The sequence below is a fragment of the Rhinopithecus roxellana genome, chromosome 4 (genome assembly GCF_007565055.1).
Source record: "Rhinopithecus roxellana isolate Shanxi Qingling chromosome 4, ASM756505v1, whole genome shotgun sequence".
NCBI lineage: Eukaryota > Metazoa > Chordata > Mammalia > Primates > Cercopithecidae > Rhinopithecus > Rhinopithecus roxellana.
The window spans coordinates 50,252,690-50,279,366 of NC_044552.1; the positions used below are offsets into that span (position 1 = coordinate 50,252,690).

The window sequence follows — 26,677 nt, forward strand, 5'->3', positions numbered from 1 at the left end:
CACACAGTACAAACATTTTCCCCTCAACCATTTGGGGAAAAAATGCAAATAAATGCTGCTACAGATTAAGGAGCTGTGCCCTAAAACTGGCAACACACAATACTATCAATTTTTTTTTTTAAAGGACAAAATACAGGAAGAACTACACAGCATACCGGACCAATGGCAATTAATACTACTATGGGTTTTTGGCATATGAATTGAATTGGTCAGTCTTTCAGTTTAGATATGTCATGTATGCAACTTAACTGTTAAGAGAAAGCAATACATTTTTGGAAGAATCCAATCAGGAAAATGCAAGATTTGATCAAATGGCATCAAGCTTGGAGGAAGAGCTAACATACACACAGTCACAGGTCCTACCACGCTCACTGCACAGAGACTCATGACATGAAGGTGCTGCCTGGGCCAACGTGATGCATGAGAGATCAGGAGGCTCTCGGTGATTTGGCTGCTCAGCCCCAGTGGTCAGAGGCAAGCACTCAACCATTTCTGCTGGGCAGCAAACTGTGATCCGTGGGAGAGTTGGAGACATGTTCTCAGCACATTTCCTACTCTGGGAGCTGAGTGTGTGTGAGTAGGAGGTGATCTAGAAAAGATCCAATTCCTAAAAACCTAAACATTCTCTGCTTTATCAGACAGCTGAAGGGAAAGGCACAGACTACTTCTTTCTAAAATGCCAGATGCCAGAAGACCAATCATAATTTCTCAGAAAAATGGACAAAATATGACTAAAATGCTTTGAAGTTAGAAATATTTTCATGATATTTTCACTTTTCACATCATGAAAAACTGTTCTAGTAAGTTTAGTGAACACATAGCATGGATTAGATATAACTCTAGGCAGAAACACTTGAGTGTGTTTCATTCTTTTAAAGCGAAAAGAGGACTGATGCTGAAATGATGGTGAAAGTTTTATGAAAGTAAATTTCCAAAAGGTTCTTGTTTAGAACGTAATCTTGTGAAAGACAGTCAGGGGATCAGGGAAGCTGGGGATGGGTGGTGAAACTTGCTGGGAATTAACATTACACCTAAAAGTGCTCTCCTCATGATCTGCCTTGAAAGTACACCTAAAATGAATTAACTTTCTTTAGTGTCCAAACTAAAGATACTTTGGCCTTTCCTTAACAAATCAGGGGCTTGCCCTACCTCAAGGTCACAGATGGAAAGGTTGGGCTGAGCCTGCATTACCTAAGTGGTCATGTGTTTATTGAGAGATTCATCTTTGGAGTCAGGTTCTACCAACTCCCAGCTGTGTGAGCCCAAGTAAGAAAAAGAACTTACTTGCCTCAGTTTCCTCACTCATAAAATGAGGAAATCATCATGACTGCAAAAGCTGTTGTAAGGATTCAACAAGTACAACAAATACTTGAAAGCATCTAGTACAGTTACCTGGTATTAAAAAAGAAAGAAAGAAATCTTTTCTACATCTGTATGTGTGTTTATATGTCCAATCTACTATCCATCTGCCACTATCCAGCAAGAGTAAATTTAACTGTTCAGAATATTAGTTCTGTATTTTGGTTTATTGCTTAGAAACTAGAACCCAACTTTTCTAATTAGTGGAATCTCTTAGTTGTGTCCCAGCTTAGCTGAGAAACAGACTTAAGTCTTTCAGCCGGAAACAGTTTACTTAGATGCCAGTGTTCATATAATGGATGATTCAGAATATGATGTTTATAGTAAATATTCTCATGTCTCCATTTAGAAATGCTGGCCACCTTACCCAGGGAGAAGACTGGGACACTGTGGGCCAAACACCAAGATGAGGAAAGGAAAGAGGAAGTTCAGATACCTTGAGATGTGGCCCTAGGAAAATAAGAATGCCACATGTTCTGATTGGCTGGATGGCAGCTTTGAAATTACTCCAAAATAGATGTTAGAAAAAGTCAAAACAGAAATATGAAGCAAACTACACCTGGCCAGTGATCATATCATACAAGAAAATACCATACCCTTCTAGATAAGGACCCAGCAAAGGAGAAGGCTCATCAACAGCTAGTTTTAAGCTTTATTGCTAATAAAAAAATCAAGTTCAGTATTATCCTTCTCCAACCAAGCTCTTCTAGTACCCAATAGAAAGTAAGTCGTCTTCTTTTTCTTTTCTTTTCTTTTTTTGTTTTTGAGATAGAGTCTCACTCTGTCACCTGGGCTGGAGTGCGGTGGCATGATCTCAGCTCACTGCAATCTCAGCCTCCCGAGTAGGTGGGACTACAGGCTCCCACCACCATGCCTGGCTAATTGTAAGCCTTCTTTTTAAACAACACACTAGACACCTCCTTGTTTGATCCACTATAAGCTTCCTCCTCATTGTCAGCATTTCCACCTCCCTTGCCAGAATTTAAATGCCTCTAAGTCTACACAGCTACTCTCCACAACAGACGGTGGAGTCTCGTTTTCTTGTGCTTAGACCACTGACGAAAAAAAAAAAAAAAATCCTAGGAAGCTGGCTTTAGCTTCCTATTCACTTTCTTCTACGTGTATGCCTTTGTGAAGAGTTTGTTCAAACTCATCCAAGACATGAGCATGGCCCAATGTAAATCTCTGCCCAGAAATATGGTTGCATCGAGATCAATTTTTATAATTCCAATTGCTTATGGGATAGAGCTTAATTCCACATTAAATTAAAAAATCAAAGCTAAAGTCGTCCACTTCGTCTGCCAAACTCCCAAACAATCCATTTCTGCCAATGGTGTCACCATTCTCTGTATGTCAAACCCAAAATGTCAATCTCTTTCTTTCTCCCATTTAAAATCCTATAAATTCACCTTTCCCAACTCTCCTTAATGTTACTGATGACCATTCTTGACATAATTCCTCCAGTCGGCTCTATACTCACAGACTGGAGTTCACACCTTTAAAAGCAACACATGTGTCTTCAAAGCATTTGACATTTTTGATCCCTTATGTATTGTGATTATTTCTTCATAATTATGATCACATGATTTCTCTAAAAGCACATACCTCTTTTGGTAAGGACACTAATTTATTTCTGTCTGCATTCAAGTTGCTCAACTTCTTTAGTTTTCCAATGCTTTTAGGTAGGGTCTGTTAAAATAACAATTTCATTATTAATGTAACACATATTTTTAACACGGCTCACAGTAAATAAGATCTCTGGAAGGACCTAAAGAATATAATCTCATCCAGCAACAGAAACAATAGTTTTTGCTGAATATTAGATATTTATAATGTTCATTTAGGGGGTGTGACATTAAGTATTTTGAAATTTTGTTGAAATGGTAAGTCTGTTTTAAAGGAATGAAGTCAAAAGTGGAGACCTGGGAACAGGGAAACATCTTGTAAAGGGAAATAAATGCTGTTCAACTCAAGTGAGTAAGAATTTGCACCCTCAAGATTCATTCCCACCCTGCCTGCACCTTCAAGGACCACACTGGGACAGTGGCTTAGATGTCTGTGGAAGCCAGAGCACTGAGGCAGGGAACCAGCAGCCGGAGCAGGGTGCCACATGGGCAGGGGAAGGCGAGGGCTATGGGGATGGGAGAAAGGTAAGCATCCTGGAGTGGGGAGCAGAGCTCTATCAGAACCAGGCTGGCACCCACATGGGAGTCTTCAACACTCCAGTGCAATCCAGGGGTGAATATTATTTTTACAGTTGTTATGATTACTATTTGTAAGCCTAAAATCACAAAGCAGGACTGGAAGATTTGGTAACTCTCACCACACCTGCCAGAGGCTGGCTGCTTGAGCTGTCTGAGGGGAGAGGCTACTGGGCTCCCCACCCATGTCTGTGCACTCCATCCTTTCTTGCTGTCCTTTTTGCTCTTTCTACCGAAAGAACATTACTTACTCTATTTATAGATAAAGAAGAAAAGGGAAAAGGAAAAGGGAAAAGAGAGTAAAAAAAAATAAAGTGACAAAATGAAGATGGAGAAAAGAAAAGAGAAAAGTAGGAGAGTAAACTGAAGAAAACAGAGTGGCTATATGACAACTAAAATAGAGGGGAAGAAGAAGAAGTGACAACTGAAGGACTGACAAAAGCAGAGGGGGAAGCAGGACAGGAAAAGACAACTGAGATCTGCTGCCACCCTGCCTGCCCACCCACCCTTTACCAGGGGGTGCACGCATAACCCCTGCCCTTGTCTGGTGGAAGCCTGGTCCAGGTGGAGGAACCCCTCCTCTACCCCAAAGTTCTAATAAGAAGCTGCCTTAACCAGAGCCCATTAGATACCATCCTATGGCTCCCTGATCAAGAGCATTTCCCAGCCCCCATCCTGCCAAGGCTTTTCCTGGACAACGTTCATCTCTTTTCTCTTCTCTCCTGTTCTTCCCATTTGCTCAAAGAACCTAAGGAGAGGCCAGAGGAATCCTGATGAATATTCCCAGTGGTGGTCTCTGGGCACCACAGCTGGGGCATCAACACATCCATTGAGGGTAGCTTATCCCCACACCTCACTGGAGACATCTGTGAGGCATTTGTTCAGTCCCTATATTCAAAGCACCACAAATGGGACACAGGCTCAACAGGGAAACCCAAGCACTACTTTCTTTGCTTAAGCAGATTAAAAACTGATCTTTAGGTCATGCATTTGCTTTGTAAGACCCTTCTGGGATATAATATGAAGAAATTTCCATTTAGTCCACTCAAATTACAAATAAGTAGAATCTACCCTAGTAAGTCTTTATGATATATGTGCAAACCACACTTACCAGGAGCTGATTTTCTGTAAGAACTAACTCAGTGAGACTTTCACAATCCCCAATTGCTTCAGGCAACTGTGTGAGTCTATTCTGATCCACCTTCAAGATTGACAGCTTCTTTAGTTTTCCTGTAAAAGCATCATTAGTATTATTATTATCAAATTCATTAGTTACAATTATTTTCGTAATCACTGCTTGGAATTTCCTATCTGCTGTTCTTTTTGTTTCAAATAGTTACTTATTTTTTCCTCATCTAGCTTTTCACATAATGAAACTCTATCCTTTAGACCATGAAGGTTGGGAGTTAAAATAATTTGTTTAGAACATCAAAAACGGTTGGCAATTAGAAACAAAACATTTTAAAAAACATAAAAACATCGCATCAAAGCCAAGAAATTTACAGAAAAACAAAACAGCTTTCTGTCTCCATGGAGGTGTTTCATGCACAGAGGAGACTTTCGTTTTACTCCAAGAATTATCCTTACAATAAACAACAACAAAAAAAATAGTTTATTAAATCACCTATGAATGAAAATGACTCAGTGAAGAGCCCTACAGCGTGGTATTTCTATAGGTCCAGAATAAAGCGGTAACCTCAGGAAAGCCATATTAAGGACGGAGTCTATTTCACTCAGGCCAGGAAGACTGGACATCCTGGTGATATCCACTGTTCATGGGAAAGAAGAACAAGTCTTACTGCAGCCTCCTCAGAGTCCCCACTAGCCACTAGCAAAGTCATTCAGATTCTCACTTCAACAAGTCATGGGATTAAGCTTACAGAGCAGGCGCCCTTCATTCTCTACTGAGTGGCTAACACGTTGACACTTTCCCCACTACATCAGAAAACAGCCTCTATTCTAACGCAGTCATAAAGCTAGAGAAAGAAAAATATCGAAAGGTGTATCCTGCCTCATGTGCAGCCACAGGGCAAGATAGGAGAACTAACCAATTCTTAAGCTCTTCGTTTAGCATAGTCAATAGCCTAACAATGTCGTTGGAGGGTTTCCACCTGCCCTCACTGTCAGGAGACCCACTAGCATTTTCTGCAGAGTATGCTGAATAGCACAGCCAAGCACTGAAACATCTCACCCCAACAGAGAAGTCTCCTGGCAACTAGTCTTCTAGCCTCCCCTTGAATACTGCTAGTGACAAGGTACTCATTTCTTCACTAAGCAGCCCAAACTAATTTGTAACATATCTTTCCTTTTTTTTTTTTTTTCTTTCTTTTTTAAGAGACAGGGCCTCACTCTATTGCCCAGGCTGGAGTACAGTGGTACAATCATGGTTCACTGCAGCCCCAAACTCATACTCCTGGACTCAAGCAATCCTTCCCCTTCAGGCTTCTGAGTAGCTAGGACTACAGGCGTGTGCCAACCCACTTGGCTAATATTTTTATTTTTTGTAGACAGGAAGTCTCACTATGATGCCCAAGCTGGTCTTAAACTCTTGGCCTCCCAAAGTGCTAGGATTACAGGTGTGAGCCATTCCCAGCCATCTTTGCTTTTTAAAGCTCTTAAATGAAATTGAGCTTCACAATCCTTTCATTTTGCTCATTTGATCAGAAAGCTGTAATACATCTCTTTCTTTGAAAGACAGTCCTTTAAACGTTTGAAGTCATCCTCTCATGCTTTCTGCTGCTTCCCATTCCAAGCAACAAAACACGCCCAGTCTCTACAACTCTTTTCAGATGCCATAAACGATTCTCAGTGAACATCTCTGCATAGAGTCAAAATCCCTATTGATTTTCCAGCCGGGTTTAACCAAAACACAATGTCTGAATTTCTACTGAAATTTTCACCTTGACCACATACCACGGAGGGAGTGGTCCTCTGCCATACAAGTTCTCCAACTATTGAAAACCTTTCAGAAGCTTCCTTGATGTTCTGAATAAAATTAAAGACAGCAATCCTATGATAACTCCATGGTTAAATACAGTTTCTTTCAACTTCAAAGTGGCTTTGCTATGATGGAGCTCCCAAGTCCGTATCTGTTTATACCTTCTCTCCATTTAATTTCTCACACTGGACTAAGTTCCTTCATAGTAAAGAAAATGTCTGGATTGATTGTTCTTAAAGAAAATAGCACAGAATGATTAAAGGATTATCGATGTACTAAACAAAGGCTCAATTCAGTTATGCCACTCTTCCAGCACCTCCCTGAGGTCATGGAATAAGTCAGTTATTTTCTCATAAACTATTAGGATGCTGGCTGGGCACGGTGGCTCACGTCTGTAATCCCAACACTTTGGAAGGCTGAGGCAGGTGGATCACAAGGTCAGGAGATCGAGATCATCCTGGCTAACAGTGAAAACTCGTCTCTACTAAAAAATACAAAAAAGATTAGCCGGGCGTGGTGGCAGGTGCCTGTAGTCCCAGCTACTCGGGAGGCTGAGGCAGGAGAATGGCATGAACCCGGGAGCCAGAGCTTGCAGTGAGCTGAGATCGCGCCACTGCACTGCAGTCTGGATGACAGAGCGAGACTCCATCTTAAAAACATTAATTAATTAATTAATTAATTAAAATAAAAATAAACTATTAGGATGCCAAATTAGAAATTTCTTAGTGACTGCTCATATGCCTTAAATACATTTTATTATTTGGGGTAATCCCTCATGAAATCATTGGGAGAAGACACAGATGAAGTAGAGATGAATCAATGCTTAAAAGCAATGACAGCAGTTACTTTTAAGTAGGTAGATACCAACCCAGGATGACAGAAACATCTGCATATAGAGTAATGACAGCAGTTACTTTTAAGCAGGTAGATACCAACCCAGGATAACAGAAACATCTGCATATAGAGAAACTTCTGCTGTAATAAATGCTCTTTGCTTTCCTTCTTTAAAAACAAACAGCAAGGAGACTTTAAGGAGCCACATTCTCAGCATCTGAAAGTGGTGACCAGAGGATCAAAGTGTGCTCCAAATGCTCAAGACGATGGCAGGCAGTATCTTTAGCAGTTAGTGATTTCCAATGCTTACCAATGCCATCCGGAATAGTTTCTAATAAGTTCTGGGAAATGACTAAATCTGTTAATGAAGTCAGGCCACTGATTTCTTCAGGAAGTCTTTCCAACCTGTTTTCAGAGACATCTAAGCACAGCAGGTTCTTCAGATTTCCTATTTCCTATAACAATGACATGGAAAAATAAACGCACACTTAAACCTGCCACAGTGCAGAGGCATTTGTTCCAGTGATTTTTCACAATTAAATCCCAGGGCGGTCCTAAGGATGTTATCTTTAGCATGAATCCAAATCTGAAGGCAGGGGCAAATTCCTAGATCCCCTTCCAATGAAAGTGGGAAGCTGTATGACTCACAGACACAGAGCTGGGAGGGACAAAAAGCCCTCCACCTTTCAGGCAGGCAAGGAATCATTCCCACTTAATAGGTAAAGATACAGGAGAACAAACGAATACAAGGTCACACAATCATAAAAGAAAGAGGAGGCTAGAATTTAGCTTTTCAAGTTTGGAACTGATCTAAGCAGCTTACACGGTAGGGTGACCCTGGGATTTCCTCTGGTAAGAACCTACCTACTTTGTATTTTCTTCCATGACACGTAGCACTTGTTAGCACAAACATCAATGCAATTGCTCCCCAGCAAAACATATGGATCTATCTGTACCTTTAATATTAAAAGCAGCATACTGCCTTTAGTGAAAACAGTCTACCAGGATAAGGTAAAGTACTTCCATGAGTCTAACATTCTATTCAAGACCTACCTTTCTTTCCATTCCCAAAGTGCAAGCTTTCTCTCTTATCACTGCCTCCACTTTTCCATTCCACTTCCCAATATTAAATCTTACCCTCATTACTCCCTTACCTTGACTGTCAGTTCTGCCTCTTGGGCTCTAGTCTTAACTCCCCATTCCTGAGACCATTCCATAAACTGTGTTTCCTCATTTCCTTCCTGAAACACAGCCAGTTCTCGTCCCATAACTGGAGGACCTTCTATTCAAAAAACATCTTGTGGCTCCCTGATGTCTACATAAGTACAAATTTCTCCATCTACATTTAATTTGGTCTGATCTATTCTTTCCAGCTTATCATCCACCTGATATTGCCTTATGATCCTGTCCCTGTATTTCCTGTCTAAAGGAAACTAGACTAGATTTCTACTAATTTCAGGCCAGATCCCTGAAGTTGTTCTACTCTTCATTAACTCCTTTTAACAATGCCTTTTTATCCTTCTCTTTCCATCATCATTGAAAATAAGAAAAATCATTCAAATTATTTGAGACTTTTTTTGTGTGTTTAATGCTGATTTAACACAAATTTATTCTATAGGAGCAAATGAAATTTTTAAATAACCATTTACAGCACAATCATTGCAATTTTAATTTCTTTGTATTTAGAATATCACACTCTGCACAGTCATTTACACACATCTGAACATTCGCAACTCTTTCCTTTCCCCTTTATGTCCCACAGATATTTTATTACTTTCCTGATAATGTCATGATATTTTTCTCCCGTCCTTTGACTTCTAAAGTAACTAGCATTCTGCCAACCAGGATTTCCCACATATTTCCTAGAAAAATCTAAGTACTAATCGAACTCTACCCACAAGAGTTGCTAATCTGTCTCCTTTCCCCAGTTGTAGCCAAGATCTCATAAACAGACTTAAATTAGTTCCTTACTTCCATTAGTCATTAGATGACATCATGGTAACTTCAGTGCTATAACAATTAAAAATTTACCGAAGTGCTTTCTTCTAGCATTAGGGTTCCCTGCATTGATATGGCATTCCCCACTGAAAGTACAGAGCCCTTTACAACTGGTCACACGAAAAACTGGCTATGAGAGACACGAAAGAATAAAATTCAGAAATAGTTGGAAAAAAAAATACAAGAGGAAAATGCCTGTTGGTTTTTGTTAGGTTTCTCAGTTTCTGTCTCAGAATGTAGACCTGTCTGCTAGGACTCCACAAGATGACTATGTGCTCAGAAGTCTACACAAGACTCCACTTCATTTGGCACATAGTTCTTCCACTTGGGAACAGTAGGAAAGGCCTGAACACTACGACATGCCAGCTAAACCATAAGAAACATTTGGAAAAATATGAAATAAAAGCATTTAACATTGCTTTTACACGAACTATTATGGGGCAAAACATGGTCAAATTATCCCAAAAGCACTTGGCACATCACGGAGTGGCAGAAAGGTACACCATCAGAATCATGGGTCCTGGCAATTTACTAATCTGCTGGGCTTGAAGTAAGCTATATGGGTAGCAAGGACACAATAAAATACAGATTTCACAAACTAAAGGAAATATTTACTACATTTACAAATGGTGGGTTGAGGTTTTCAGTTTTCATACGGCAATGGAGAATGATCCATGCTCAATATGTTTTCCCAAATGTGCTTTTTCAATCAATGTTTTTGGTTTTCAAGATCCTTTTATAGCAAACCTTATGTGGCGGCAGGAAATACACAAAGCTTATTGTTGCTGTTTTACATTCTGGGGAGACACTGAAATTACCACTTACCTGAGGTAATTCTGACAGCTGATTTCCATCCAACCAGAGATCTTTTAGATGTAAGAGGGCTCCAATTGATTCTGGCTAAATCAAAAGAAAAAAAAGGTATGGTAACAAAGATTCAATTTTCAGTCTTCCCTGAAGAAAGAAAGAATCTGAATTCATCTGTTAACAACTGGGTACCTTAGCAGATGTTCACTGGTACTTCTCTTAACATCAAGTCCCTTTCCCCAAAGTGCCCAAACTTTCCCCAAGAATGCCAGTTGTTTCCACCTATGTCCATCATCTCTAGTCCTGACCTCCCGCACCCATGAATCATAATTCCTAACTTGTGTGAAATGAAGCTGGTTCTCTAGTGTTCCCAAGCTACATCTATGGAAATACTGGCTTCGTAAAGATCCCCATAGAACTCCCTCAAATACTGTGCAATCATAACTAAAAACCAAGTTAAATTCAAATCTCTAATACGGACTTACCAAGTTATATATTTCATTGTTTCCTAAATCAAGTTCTTCTAGTCTCCGAAGCTGGGTAAGAGAGCTATTTTAAAAAATAAACAAAGTGCACTTAGAGAATACTTAGAAATGCCGAGCAACATAGCATCCCTCACTTGGAGTAGCTTCAAAAATAAGGTCCAATTTGATTTCTATGGTAGAAAATATTGCACAGGAAGGACTGTTAAGAAAAGGCCGGTTGGCATCCCCCAAACTTCCCAAAACACACAAATCTTTTGACGTAATACTGTAGTCCTGTTTTTTTTTAAATACTTAAATTCATTCTGCACAAAATCTCCTCTTATTTTCCCTAAAGACTCACTCAGGAAGATATGTAAGAAGATTCTCTCTCAGTTCCAGTGAAGCCAGGTTATAAAGACTAGAAATGAACAGAAGGAAAAAAAAGTATTTAAGAGAAATTCCTGAGATTCTTCCTACCTCCCCTCCCCCATACACATACTGGACAAATTGCAACACTTAATAAAACCTAGTAGGTCACTTCCCAGGGTAAAAATATCTATCACCACCACCACCCACAGCCATTAAAAACAATACCATCTCGACCTCTCAAATTGTAATCTTAAGATATTAATAATTAATAAAAGAGTAGTGTGTCATGACTACAAAGCACCTTCATTCAAATACCTTGTATATGTGATATGTGGAAATAACTCATCAGCCAATAAAACACAACCATTCTCAGGGCTGAGACAGAAGCCGAATGTGGGCATCTAGACTTTCAAATGCCAAAAATGCACTGTTACCATAAAAACAGTAGCACCTTTAATCTTGCAGAGCTCAGAGCTCTTGTTCCCAGTATCAGTGATAGATCATCCCTGTTTTAAAGTAGGGGGCATCTCAGTCCAGAGAGTCCAAGTTCATCTACTTAAGATCATAAATTCATACAGCAAGCGGCAGCTGAGCTTAGGAAGTAACTTCCATTTAAATACATTCAGGATAATGTCATAATGCATCTTGCACAGTGCCTGGAACACAGACTGATTTAATAAATGGTAGCTATAATATTGTTGCTTTTATTCTTATTAAACCCTAGCATGAGGCTCTCTTCATCTGATTCTCCAGCCTCTCGGGTGTAATCCAGTCTATTAGGAGCACAGTGGAATGGGACAGATGTTTGACAGATGGGACAAATCTTGACAGGCAGTGGCAATTCTGCATCACCAGAAACCCTCATGAAGTTGTGTCAGCACTGGCAAAACATATTGATTCAAGAAATCAGTGACTCAGTATATGGCCCCTACAAGCACTGTAGTAACTATACCAACCAAAAAGTCACATTTTGCTAATATCACCATAGTAACATCCAGATATGGAGGAATTTCATTTCTGAGCGCACAGAACACAAAAAGTCAGACATTATCCCAACACTCTAATCTGCCTTAATCCTCCATTCTCCCTCCTTCCAACAAAAAAGCCAGAATCACGTGTACAAACAAGGCTGGTTTTATAACATCCAGAAATGTAAATTTAAATGAACAGTGTACATACATGCTTAAAACCCGTTTGCCAGAAAAATATATTTTAACTGTACTATGAAATGTACAAATCCTGCATCTTCTCCAATTTTACAAAACCAAATAATTTTCATACTTAAAGCAAGAACAAAACTTTCAATTTATTTTTTAAAAACAAACTCCCTGCTAATATGTCACCATGAAATTAACACTCGCATCCTTCAAATCAAATGTAACTCGATGCGGACTTGTAGTTCTCTAGTTCTACTTTCTCTTGACGAAGTGTTTACGTAGAAGAAACAACAAAGGGAAGCGGAGGAGGATGAGAGGTACACCACTCAGTATCTCCTTCCAAAACAATCTGTAAATAATCTGTAAATAATAATTTTATTTGAAAAGTAAAAATTTAAAAACAAAGGGCTTTGTTTTCAGTTTTAAATTTCCATGTAACGCCTAACCACTTTCATTAAGAAGACAGTAATTCCTCGGCTATTTTCACATTTAAATTTTAAAAATCAATGTTAGGATTGTCATTTTATCTATTCGGTATCCATTACTTTCATACCTATTTTAACAAACCAAGGAGACCCACTAATGAAAGAAGGAAAATGTCCTTCTTTGCATCAAAAACTTGATTCACTGGGCATCATTGAAAGCACCAGTTTCACACAGCCTCATGCTGAGTGTTGTGCCAAGTTTCCACAGCCATGGTCTCAGCATCTCCTTCCTGAAACAGACCACAGCCAACAGGGAGAACCCTGCCTGCTAAGGCAGAAGGAGCTGTGCAGGGCGCCTTCCATGAGCCATGTCTTCTGGTTAGTAATGACCCAGCAAGTTGATGATGCTACCATGGCACGATTAGGACCATGAGGTTTTGTGTGAGGCCCACTTGTTAGAAATAGGCAAAACCACTATTCGACCCTGGCCAAATGCCAAAGCTTCTGCCCTCACCCTCACTGACTGAGGCATCTCCAGGTGTCTCTGTTCTTCAGAACTCTCTCATTTAAATTTTAAAAACACCTCTCAGTTTTAGGTATATACTTAAGTCTTACCTTCTTAAACACACCAAGAGACACTGGAATTTTTGCTGTTTGATTTTATTTTAAGAATGTGATACACATTTTAAAATTATCTTTAAATTTTGTCTTGAGAGCAAATGGCACAGGCCACAGTTACTATAAGCAAACGACACTTGAGCAAAAATGCTGCTGAAATGCCCTAGTTCCTACCCCCCATCATGCTAACACCCAGATATAATATCCTGCTAAGTAAAAAAGTTCTGGCTACAAAACCTCTTAGTTTCTACTGTTTGGGGGAAGTAAATAAAATGTGGATGTATGGGTGATACATCAACAGCCAAAAATATCATATTTTTATAATATTTCAAAAGTAAAAATTAAAGTACAGGCTAAGTATCCCTTATCTGAAATGCTTGGAACTGTTAGTGTTTCAAATTTTGGATTTTGGAGTATTTGTGATATACTTAATCTGAAATCCAAAATGCTCCAATGAGTATTTCCTTTGAGCAAATGCTCGGCACTCATAAAGTTTCAGATTTGGGGGCATTTCAGATTTCAGATTTTTGGATTTGGAGTGCTCAACCTGTATATAAAATAATATCCTTATATTCTGAGGTAATACTTCCCCAATTATTTTAAACTATTTAAAATAAACTTGGATATTATCATCAGATTCTATAGACCCACTGATGAAAGCCACTCTAAAAAGAGCACATGGAATCTGAGAGGCCTGGGGCCCAGGCTTGAATCCCACTTGTCCCTCACTAACTAGCTAGGTTTGCTTGCCTGAGGTGTTTACTGCTGAATCACGATTTTCCCTAAAATAAATATAATCATATCTATTATGGCAATTAGAGCATAATACATTTTCCCTTCAAGTTAACAGAGCCAGTTTCTTGCCTTATTTCCTTAAGACACCCTTTATCCCTAAGTGCAGCTGGGTACCTTACAAATGTGTGTGCCTTGAGTCAGCGTCTTCAGAACGATTGCTACAAGATGCTACTAATTACAGAAGTCATCTCCACTACTAAAAAAATCCTTGAAGGATAGGCCCCACATCTGGCATTGGCCAATTTTTAACTCATCAAACATTGTCCATAGCTGGACTGGAAGAAACAGAAAGCAAACAAAGGTTTTGACTACAGACTCCTACCTCCTGTATGAGCCCAAACCTCACAGCATAATCTGGACAAATCATTCTCAGTTCCAAGTATCACTAAGTGATTCTAGAATGAAACTATGGGTTTGGTTCACATCAGTAGCTTGCCTTGGACAGTCCTTCACCAAAATGCAGAACCCAACCAGCCCACTCCAGAACATGGTTCTCCAGATGATTGAAGTAACAGAGCTGACATAAAACTGAACCAGCCTAAATGCAGAATTGGAACAGAGACATTAACACAAAAGTGAATGAATGAATAATCTCCTTTTCTGGTCTTTCAGAATACAATATCTTCAATCAAGTCCCTGTCCCATCAGAGCAACCCATTGAATTCAAATATCTTCACATCTCTTATAGCACCCCAAAAGGAACATGCTCCTGAGCAGCTTCGGGAGTGGGATCTGAACCTCATCCTGTGTACTGAAGAGCCCAAGCTCTTAATCAGAAGGTCGAGAGAGAGAGAGGGAGACCCAAACTCCACAGGCCTTCATCTGCTATTTCAGTTAAACATGGTATTACAGAGATACAAGAAAGAATCAGGCATTTCTAATACTTTTACAAATGTGATTTTAAAAATTTAACACTTTAATAGTTCTACTACTAATACTGGCAACCTATTATATGACAAATTTTGTTATAACTTCTTTATGAGAATTAACTTATCAGATGAGAAAACTGAGGCACAGAGAGGAAGCTTGAACAAGGTCTCACAAAATTGGCAAGTAGAAATGCCAGGATTCACCAGGGAATCTGCATTCTTAACCACTATGTTGTGCTGCCTCTCACTCTTGAGTTGATATGTCAATTTTGCAAATAGGTAATAACATATTTATGGATATACATATTTATTCTTATGTGTGTGTGTATATATATACATGTATATATATATTTTATATTTAATTTTATATATATGTGTGTGTGTATATATATATATATATATATTTTTTGAGACAGAATCTCACTCTGTCACCCAGGCTAGAGTGCAGTGGTGTGATCTTGGCTCACTGCAACCTCTGTCTCCTGGGTTCAAGCGATTCTCCTGTTCCTACCTCCCAAGTAGCTGGGACTACAGGCATGCACCACCACACCTGGCTAATTTTTATATTTTTAATAGAGATGGAGTTTCACCAGACCAGACGGTTGGCCTGGCTGGTCTCGAACGCCTGACCTCAGGTGATCCGCCTACCTAGACCTGCCCAAAGTGCTGGGATTAGAGGCATGAGCCATCATGCCTGGCCAATTTATATATATTTACAATATATTCAGTAAAGAGTTCCTTCTTTTCCCCCATCAATCCAGCTTTCCAACACCAAACATTTTCAGAGGAAATTACCTTAAAAATTTTGTATGGATTCATGTGTTCATGTGGGGCTTTCTTTAATCTTTAGGTGTGAATGTGTATAGTCTCTCTCCCTCTTTTCCTTTTTTTTTACAAGAAAGGTAGCATTCTACATATATCTGGCACTTTGCTTTCCTCACTTACGAGATTTTTCTGGTCTCACTTTTTATTTGTACATACCAGTATTTTGTCAACAATTGCACAGTATCTTACTGTCTATGGATACCTTAATTGTTTTAACTAGAACCCTATTAACAAAACATTTCATCCTTCAATTTTAATTTCTGACAAATTAATTTCTACATAATACTGCTGGAATGACCTCTTCTCCCTCCTCCTACCAAAAAAAACATGACTTTCTATCCTCCCTGTCAATCCCTACCATTTTTACCAACAAAGGAAGTTGGGGGGCAGGGGAACACACCTAACAAGCTCCTGCAGAAAAAGAGTGCATGAAGTATTTCTTCTCAGCACACTAATTCTTAATGTTTTACACTGTTCATAATAGCAGGGACAAAAGTCGCACTCTTTTGTAAGTCAGAATGTAGGCCAACTGTATTTTTAGGATTCTATTTCAGTGACTGGATGAATGGTTACTTTAAGGAATTTACATCTGTTCTCCACTATGTTTGCAAATCCCTTTTTAACCCACTTGAGTTATTTTTTTTTTCCATTTTAGCGGCCAAAATCATTAAGAAAACAAAGAGTAAAACACATTAAGGTAGACCAAACAAACAAGTGGCAGTTCACTATAAAACCATTAATATCTAAAACAACAACTACTTAGCGCAACATTATTTGATTGGGAAAAACTATTAATGGGGGAATGGGGAGTTGCTTATACATTCGTAATATTTCCACTGTTTCAACATCAAATTAGTATTCAAGAAACCTCTGATTACAAATTTTCTTATGGTGGCTTTGCTCTAGAAAACTTTTTAAAAAATATCTTTATTTTTGTTTTTGAAATAATAAATATTTTATAGTAATTCTCAGACCTCAAAAAAGAACATTAAATATGGTAATAGTTTTCAAAAAAAGGATTTACTCCTTTTAGGCAGCATGCACTTATGATATAGGTAAGCTGTCTAGCACTAGGCCTTGTGAGTGTGGCCACACAGCTCACTTAGTTCAAGCTCACTCAAATTAAGGTCACCATTCCCAAGGGCAGCAGACTCAGCAGACATAAAATCAGACCCACACGCTCTAGTTCAATCTGCCAGAGAACCTAGGGCCTACTCGTTCTACTTCTATCAGCAACTTGGAATAATTAAATGTCTATTGATAATGACCATTTAGTGACTGAATAACTGTTTCGGGTACTGGACTATTACATATATTACTTCTCCTCTAAGAATGCTATTTTTGGAGAAGACAATTCAGTTAAATAGGGAGTAGAGATATTTAGGCTGACATATTTGAGGGTATTCGTTTCTTTAATGGTAAAGGATATGGAATCTCATGGAAGGGCATGTCAACTAAAGACAAAGCAGCATGCTCTCAGACACCATCATAGGCTTCCCAGATTTTCAGAATTTTCCATCAGTTGCCACTGGAGTTTTTATGTCCTCTCGACCTCCACTCTCTCTCTGCATCACTTGAGCATTTTGGAGACTCTGGCTATGTGTACTTGCCTGATCACCACGTGCAAGTAACTAAACAAAATGATCTTAGCACACTACTTGTAAGGTTACATTACAGAGCATTTCCTGTAAAAATAAACGAGGTCGGTTTCCCAGGTATAACATCACCCTTCAGCAGTACTCAGCTTCAAATTTGCCTAAGGTCCATTCTTTTTACTGAGATATAATTCACAAACTATGAAATTCACCTTTGAAAGTGTACAGTTCGGTGGTCTTTAATATATTTATTCAGAAGGTATATAAACATCACCACTATCTAATCCAGAAAATTTTCATCATACTGAAAAGAAAATCCATACTCATTAGAAGTCATTCTTTATCATCTTCCTCCACCCCACAACCCCCAACAACCAATAATTTAATTTCTGTCTCTATGGATTTGACTACAGTATGCATTTTGTGAAAAGTGAGTCATAGAATATGTGATTGTTTGTGTCTGGCTTCTTTTACTTAACATGTTTTCAAAGTTCATCCAGGAATACTATTTCATTGTACACATATGCCACATTTTGTTTGTCCACTTACCCACTGATGAAAATTTCAGTTGTTTCTACCTTTGTTATTATATGCCAACAATAACCCTCCTAGGTTTCCAATTCTTTTGAGTATACATAGCTAGGAATGGAATTTCTGGGTCACACGGTAACTATGTTCAATTTTTTTTTTTTTTTTTTTTTTTTTTTGAGACAGTGTCTTGCTCTGTCGCCCAGGCTGGAGTGAGTGGCGCGATCTCCGCTCACTGCAAGCTCCGCCTCCCGGGTTCCCGCCATTCTCCTGCCTCAGCCTCCCGAGTAGCTGGGACTACAGGCACCGCCACCACACCCGGCTAGTTATTCGTATTTTTAGTAAAGACGGGGTTTCACCGGGTTAGCCAGGATGGTCTGGATCTCCTGACCTCGTGATCTGCCCGCCTCGGCCTCCCAAAGTGCTGGGATTACAGGTGTGAGCCACCGCGCCCGGCCAACTATGTTCAATTTTAAGGAGAACCTCCCCAAACTGTTTTACAAAGGGGCTAAAAACCATTCTACACTCCCATCAACAACATATGAGGGTTTCAATTTCTCTGCATCCTCAATAACACTTGTTAGCATTTATCTTTTTAATTATAATCATCCTAGAGGGTATAAAGTAGAATCTCATTGTGGTTTTGACTTGCATTTTCCTGATGATTGATGCTGTTAAACATCTTTTCATATGCTTATTGGCTATTTGTATATCTTCTCTGAAGAAATGCCTATTCAAATCCTTTCCCATTTTTAATTGAGTTGGTTCTTTTATTACGAAGTTGTAAGAGATCTAAATATATTCTGGTAACTAGACTCTGATAAGGTATATGATTTGCAAATATTTTCTCCCATTCTGTGGGTTGTCTTTTCACTTTCATGATAGTATTCTTTGATGCACACAAGTTTTAAATTTTGATGCAATCCAATTTATCCATTTTTTCTTTTGTTACACAGACTTTGGTGTCATAGCTAAGAAACCATTGCCTAATCCAATGTCACAAATATTTACCCCGTTTTCTTATAAGACTTTTACAGGTTTTTTTTTTTTTTTTTTTTTTTTGAGACGGAGTCTCGCTCTGTCAGTCAGACTAGAGTGCAGTGGCGTGATCTCAGCTCACTGCAAGCTCCGCCTCCTGGGTTCACGCCATTCTCCTGCCTCAGCCTCCTGAGTAGCTGGGACTACAGGCACCCACCACCACGCCTGGCTAATTTTTTGTATTTTTAGTAGAGACGGTGTTTCACCGTGTTAGCCAGGATGGTCTCGATCTCCTGACCTCGTGATCTGCCCGCCTCAGCCTCCCAACGTGCTGGGATTACAGGCATAAGCCACCACACCCGGCGAGGACTTTTACAGTTTTAGCTCTTATATTCAGATCTCTGATTTGATTTAGTTTTTGTGTCTGGTGTGAGGTAGGAGTATAACTTCATTCTTTTGTATGTTCATAGTCACTTTTCCCAACAACATTTGTTAAAAAGACTATTCTTTCTCCAATGAATTGTTTTGATACCTCTGTCAAAATCAATTAACGATATATGTAAGGATTCTGATGGGGCTTACGATGAGTCGGTAGACAGACTTGTAGAGTACTGCTATCTTGACAATATTAAGTATCAACCCATGAACACACATTATCTTACCACTTATTTAGTCTTCTTTAATTCTTTCAGTGATGTTTTATACATTGCATGGATATGTCCTACATTTCTTCTGTTAAATTTATCCTGAGTATTTTATACTTTTTAGTGTTTTGTAAATATAATTATTTAATGTTGATATATAAAAATATAACTGATTTTTGTTTTGTAATCTTGTATCCTGCTATCTTCCTGAATTAATTTATTAGCTCTAATAATTTTTACAGATTTCTTAGGATTGTTTCTATATAAGATCATGTCATCTGAACTGTAACTCATTTTTTAAAAGTAAACACAAAGTGTGTGGCTTGAGTACAAACTGATACAACTGATCCCAAGAAAAATATTTTCAGTATTTTGGAAGACAAATATATTCACACATTGTACCAACATTTCAAAACTCCTTAAAATAAAATTATCCTTCCTGGCCTTACCAGTGGAATCTTACAAGTGTTTTTAGTGATAGTAAAGTAAAAAGCCATTATTCGCTAGGCACTGTTTTTAAGGGCATATCTAAAATATCAATTTTTTTTATTCAGATAGTTTTCTGAAAGCCCATCCAAGACTTGGAACTCGACTGAGTAAGACCCCACTGCGTGCTATCCCGTGCCAACCAGCATCTGCAGTGACACAGAAAGTCATTCACTTAATTATGCCCCAACTTTTTCTAAAGGGGATTTAAGTAAGTCTTTTAAAATTGCAAATATGCAAAAAGGTTCATGAAACAACATTAGGGCCATGAAAGAGGGGAGACACTAATGTGTTCATTATGAGAAGCATGCAGTAAAGAAAATGCACTATCTTCAAGGAAGAAACTAAGTTCAAATGCCAGCTCTACCACCCACCAGCAATGCACACCTGGGCAGATCACTTATCTCCATTTCACAGAGGAAGCTGATAAAGCTCAGGATGGGTAAAGCCAGCCTCAAGAGGAAGGGTGTCATGAGACAGTGTATGCATCTCAAAGAGTCCATACCCCACTGAGACTGTCAGCATCACCTCTCCCTTTATCGCACAAAAAGGAACACAGCTGTTCTCATTGATTATCAGAATTAGCTCTAAGCCTACGGGCAACAAAGGCAGGAAAATAAATGTTAGAAATGTTTATTAAAAAGGAATATTATGAAAAAGGAAGAAGGTTACCAGTTCTTTTGGTAAAGCATTTGTTTCCTTAAAAATAATTTATTTTCTCCCTAATAGCTCCTTATATCAGAGATATTAAGCAATATTAATAGACAATAATTATTTTTTCTTGGAAGGTTTCACAGCAACAGAAGCTGTTTTTTAAATAGTTGCTTCTTTTAAACGACTTTTTCTAGAAATTGAGTACAACTGCATTAGGCCAAAAAAGTGACAATACAGGAACAGGCTAAAGTGATCCTAGCATAAATCTTCCAGAATCTGAACATGACTGCCTATGATGTGATGTTGGAAGCAAGTGGAATAAAGGAGGCAATACTCTGCACCTTGTCACGTGTATTTGTTTAGTATGTGAGAACAATGCCAGGGTAGGTACAGACACAAACAGAGCCGTAAAACCAAGGTCCCTGTAGTATCAGAGTACAAGGTGATCCAAGTACATATACCAGTTATATACATACAATTAAGCAATGAACAACTACACTTCTGTGTAAAGACAAAGGACTAAAATACTTATTGTGTGGGGAGTATGACGTGGGTCAGGGAACCTGCAAGTCTGGGATCTATTTCGCCTGTCAATCATTGGGGAAGGCATGATGAAAGAGGTAACATTTCAATCATTAAATGAAACACCGCAGCCAGTTTGGAAAGAGACAAGGCAGGTAAAAAATTTTAACATTCACCTGAACTGGAATAAGCAGGATGCAAAATGAATGAACGAATACAAATTACTGTAAAATAAAAATTAACAAAGTGTATGAAAATCATATAAATGCACAAAAATAAACGATGCAGTACAAAAACAATCAGCGAGCCTACCCTATTCATGTCTTTGAACTGCACCATAGGAAGTGTTCCTTAAAATTTTTGCTTTGCAAACATTTATTCCTTGACTTAATCCACCACCATTATAACTGCCATCCCTTACAGGTTCTCCAAAAATTAGGTAAATAATTATACCTCTTTTTATTAACCTTTCTTAAATGTATGTATAGCTCATATTTATGTCAGTGTTTAATATTAGAAGTGTTTGGGGTTTTTGCTTGGAAGTTTGATGATGTTTTCCTGATCAGAAATAGTCTCCAGTAACTTAACTCTTGTTTATATCAATTAGCCTGTGGTAAACTTGGCTTCATAATACTTTGTTTCACTTGATGTCACAGTTTTCAAGAACCTATGGATGGTGTTACGTGAGGACTCACTGTGAATAATTGGGAATATTTAAGAATGAAATAAAAATATGTATTCTTTCCACTCATATGTATAATTTTTTTCAAACAGCTACTAGGTTATTAGGACATAAACACTTATTAAGATGTTTGGACCTACTTAATGAACTGTTAGATATTTCTAGGAATATTAAAAGAAAGTTACTGAGCCCACAAGGGCCCCAGTAACCAACTGTCCTACGGCAATGGCAGGGTGGAGGAGTGAAAAAACACAGGACCGGGACCTGGAGAGCCGTAGTCCAGTTCCAGTTCTGCCATCAACTCCTAAAAACTTCTTCAAATTAACTGACCATAGGCAAACCAAACACGTGATGGGAGAGATGTGTCCAGGTGTCCCCAGGTTCAAGGCACTGCAAGTCTGCTCACTCTATCTATATAAACACTTTTGCCCTCCCCTCTTAGTCTGAGTACCCCTGACCATCCCGAGGGGGCCCAAGTCCTTGAGACATCCATAGCTTTCCCAGTTAATGCCAACTACTGTGCTAGGTGCCAAGAGGAGAAATGAAGTCCTGTCTTCACTGACGCTTGAAAGGCCAATGCTAACGTAGTTTACCCATCTGACCACATAAGCAGAGGTAATTTATGCAAAGATTCCACATCAGACTCCACAAAGATAACACATCAAGCATTTAAATGGTCATTCCATGTCCTTTCAAATTTTGTGGAATATTAAACAGGTACGTCTTCCATGCAAAACAATCCTATCTCCGAGAAGTTGTACTGGTTACTAAATATTGGTTAACTAAATGTGTTTAATGCTCTAAAGAAACTATTTGGGAATTCTTTGAGAAACAAATGAAGCCTTCCCATGAGGAAAGCTTGCAAGTTTCAAATAATAATTTGCTCAAAATGTAGTACACTTATGCACATATGAGATTTCCTCAACAATTCACTGTCTCAAGTGCCTTTTCCACAAGGTCTTGGACACCAGGTGTGTCCAATCTTCTCCAAGGAAGAATTTGTTCTTTGATTGTTTCTTTCTGGTATGTGAGAACAGGCCATTACTTGAGCATGCATGAGGAAGAAATCATAGTTTCTTGCTACGGTTATAAAATTGCTAACAACCAAGAATAGAAAACTCTCTCTTTTTCATTTAATTTCACAAACTGACCTAATAAGAATCAGTTAATTTCAAGATCAAAGTGGCATTTTATTCAGTAAACAATCAGTATCCACAATGCTATAATGGTAACAGAAGCTGATTAAGTCTACAAACAAAACAAAAATGTCTTGAACTTTGACAAAAACAGGTACAGATATTAACAGAAAATATATAATAATGAACATTGTAAAAAATATATTCTAAAATTATACTTTCCATTAAAATAGTTCAGTAGAGGGGGAGAGGGACACTCTGGTTTAATAACATATTTTATCTCAAAGCATTAAGACTTTTTAAAAAAGACATAAAATGGGAAAAAAGGGGAGAGGTAGGAATCAGAGGCTAGAAAGGAGAACCATCTATGCAGCTGTAGACTAAGAATGAACGGAAGGGAAGGTAACAAGGGAATTAAACTCCAGACATCCTGAGGAGCAAGAGGAGGACAGCGTCAGTTTGGGTGTTTAAACAGCTACTGTATTTAAGAATTTTTTGTGTTGGGGGGCAAAAAGGGGGCTGGGGTGTCGCTCTGTCACTCAGGCTGGAATTCAGTGGCACAATCACAGCTCACTGTAGCCTCAACCTTCCAGGCTCAAGTGATCCTTCCTCCTCAACCTTCCAAGTAGCTGGGACGACAGGCTTACGCCACCAGGCCCAGCTGATTTTTTGTTTGTTTGTTTTTGTAGAGATGGGTTATCGTCATGTTGCCCAGGCTGGTCTTGAACTCCTGGGCTCAAGGAATCCTCCCACCTCAGCCTCCCGAAAGGCTGGGATTATAGGTGTGAGCCACCATGCCCAGCACAAAAGTTGTTACATTATAAATATCTGACACTTGATACAGCAAAAGTGAATTGTACATGCATGAAATTCACAATAGAATACCACTGTTTTCTCTGCAACTGATACCTTAAACCTAGAGTGTATCGAGGGTTTCCTGTCTTCTTCTCCTCCTGAGAGTTTAAGGGCACAATTTTTAATTAGCAAGTCTAATGGCATAAAGATAAAACATCAGTGTGCATTTCAGAAAAACACCAACTTTCTGGCTGAACAGGTGTCAGCTAGTTGTCATTTGCCTGAAGAGGATGGGAAGGAGAGGGAAAAGCTGTCTGCAAATATTCTTATAAATCTCTGGAAGGAGAACTTTTGCAAAACAGACATGTCAGATAGACTGTGCTCAACTGCTTACTGTGGTTCTCAAAGAGCAAGTTTCTGTTTTGTCTTAGAACTTACGCAGGACAGGTACAAACAAGGAAAATCATTTATGATGGTAGGGAACACTGGTCTACTAGGTTAGGGCAGACAAGTCAGACCTTTATTTTTAAGTGGCTAAGCATGAGCTACTGCATCAACCTGATTTAACCCACTGTATGTCCTAGAAAAGTGACAAATATCTGCAAAGATAATTCAACTAGTTCATCTGTGGGAAGGTATAACAGAACATTTATTCACCAGCATACACTGTCTTCAGTGGATTCTGTTTCTTGCCATGACTAGGTTCTCCACAACCTCTAAGCCGGCAATGTGGAATATGCCCATATCATTCCTTTCCTCTCCCAATTCCACTCCCACTCTCCAAATACACCATTCTCATTCCCTATTCTTGGATCCACAGTTCACAAATACTGTCAGACGTAGCTGTTCTTTAGGGGCACATACTTTACGTTTTCAATGGAGTTGTTTGTTGGCTCTCCAGCATGGTTTAAACTTACTGAGTGGTTGTTTCTACCAGTATTTACTGACCACCTACATGACACATAGTACTTGGCTTAAATTAACTACTTTGCCATACATCAGTTTAAAGAGCACTTCCAAACAATTTAGGATTTTTACTAGTAACAAGTAGCAGCACCCTTTTTAACCAATAAAATTTAGGGACAATTAGATGCAAAAACATAGGAGGCTGGCTATAATCTTTCTTGAAGGTCACATTAAAGAATGAGTAAATGGCTTTCTGAGTAGACAAATAGGAGCTTTAAAAGGAAAGGAGGCTAGAGCTGATGATATAAACCCCCTTTCACCCCGATTCACCCAAACTTCACAAAAAAACTTACTTGCCAATATTTTCAGGTAGAGACTGCAGTGAGATGTCATTTACAGAAAGACATGTTAAATTCTGTAATTCAGGAAAGCTTTCTGGCAACCTAAAACAAAACAAACAAACAAACAAAAATGCTATAAATTAAAAAAGAAAAGTTCATGTATAGTGTATACCAAGCATAAATATAATGATTTATTCTATGTGCTAATTGAAATAACCTCCTAAAAATGACATTATATATGGCATGTTTGCCTTGTCTTCCTATAAATAGGACACTTGTAAGGAAAAAATAAAGACTTCATATACATAATAGATGTACAGGGGCATGATAAATACTTATTGTTATGGTGATCTAGAAATAATTAAAGTAGAAAGAATCGCAAGCTCTAAGAACAAAGGCAAAAGAAAATGTTGAGACTACTGAATACTTTATGAAAGAAAATGATGAATTATTGCTGCAGCTAAAAGTGCCTAAGAGTAAAAATACTTTATTAATTAGCAGAAACTGAAGAGAAAATTTCATCAGTCCATGAGATTATAATAAAACACAGGACAGCTACTGCATAGTTTTTCTTCCTGTAGTTTATAGTACCTAGGGGAAAGCTACCGAGTACTTATTGATCCGCTGACAGACAGACAATTGCTACTTTCCTTTTTTTTTTCTTTTTTTAGACGGAGTCTCACTCTGTTGCCCAGGCTGGAGTGCAGTGGCACAATCTCAACTCACTACAACCTCCACTTTCCGGGTTCAAGTTAGTCTCCTGCCTTAGCTTCCTGAGTAGCTGGGATTACAGGCACGTGCCACCACGCCTGCCTAATTTTTGGATTTTTAAGCAGAGACGGGGGTTTCACCATGTTGATCAGGCTGGTCTCAAACTCCTGACCTGATCCACCCACCTCGGCCTCCCAAAGTGCTGGGATTACAGGCATGAATCACCCTGACAATTGCTACTTTCTTAACATTTTTCTTTTAGTTCTATTTAAGTTACCAACCACTTGAAATAATTTTATGTTTTACTATGTTCTACACAAAGGGATATTTTTTATATGTTCCTTAAACTCTACAGAATAACAAGGCTTCAAAATAAAATCATTATTTAAAATTTACAAAGAAAGTTTAGTTTCAATATTTCTATGGTTACCATATTGAGGGAGGGAAGGGAAAACCTAACTAAAGACAAAGGATCTCATTGCATTTAAAATGCTGAAGGTTATTAAACATAAAACTGCTAATAAAGACAACAGAACATATAAGTATCACTTTTTCTCAGTGAGGGAGAGATTTCTGGCTTTAGTGATGGTCTCTAGATTAGAATCTTTCATTTTTATCTTTCCAGGTTCCTTTTAAAAAAGGCCTACGGGCCGGGCGCGGTGGCTCAAGCCTGTAATCCCAGCACTTTGGGAGGCCGAGACGGGCGGATCACGAGGTCAGGAGATTGAGACCATCCTGGCTAACATGGTGAAACCCCGTCTCTACTAAAAATACAAAATACTAGCCGGGCGAGGTGGCGGGTGCCTGTAGTCCCAGCTACTCGGGAGGCTGAGGCAGGAGAATGGCATCAACCCGGGAGGCGGAGCTTGCAGTGAGCTGAGATCCGGCCACTGCACTCCAGCCTGGGCGACAGAGCAAGACTCCGTCTCAAAAAAAAAAAAAAAAAAAAAAAAAAAAAAGGCCTACGTAACATTACGTTTGATATTTAATATAGGTTAATTCCAAACTTCAAAACCAAATCCAGACCCACAAGGTCAGGG

At 38.8% G+C, this 26,677-nt stretch overlaps 1 protein-coding gene across 1 annotated transcript in view; it reads right to left on the bottom strand.

Moving 5' to 3' along the window:
* LRRC1 (leucine rich repeat containing 1) overlaps nt 1-26,677 on the bottom strand; it is a 129,658-nt gene that overhangs the window by 16,796 nt on the left and 86,185 nt on the right. Inside the window, exons 4-10 of the mRNA XM_010363938.2 lie at nt 24,939-25,028; nt 10,963-11,019; nt 10,623-10,686; nt 10,156-10,230; nt 7,643-7,787; nt 4,672-4,790; nt 2,965-3,048 (exon numbers count right to left, since the gene is read on the bottom strand). Of these exons, the coding sequence (XP_010362240.1) occupies nt 2,965-3,048; nt 4,672-4,790; nt 7,643-7,787; nt 10,156-10,230; nt 10,623-10,686; nt 10,963-11,019; nt 24,939-25,028 (634 nt within the window). The remainder of the gene's footprint in view (nt 1-2,964; nt 3,049-4,671; nt 4,791-7,642; nt 7,788-10,155; nt 10,231-10,622; nt 10,687-10,962; nt 11,020-24,938; nt 25,029-26,677) is intronic.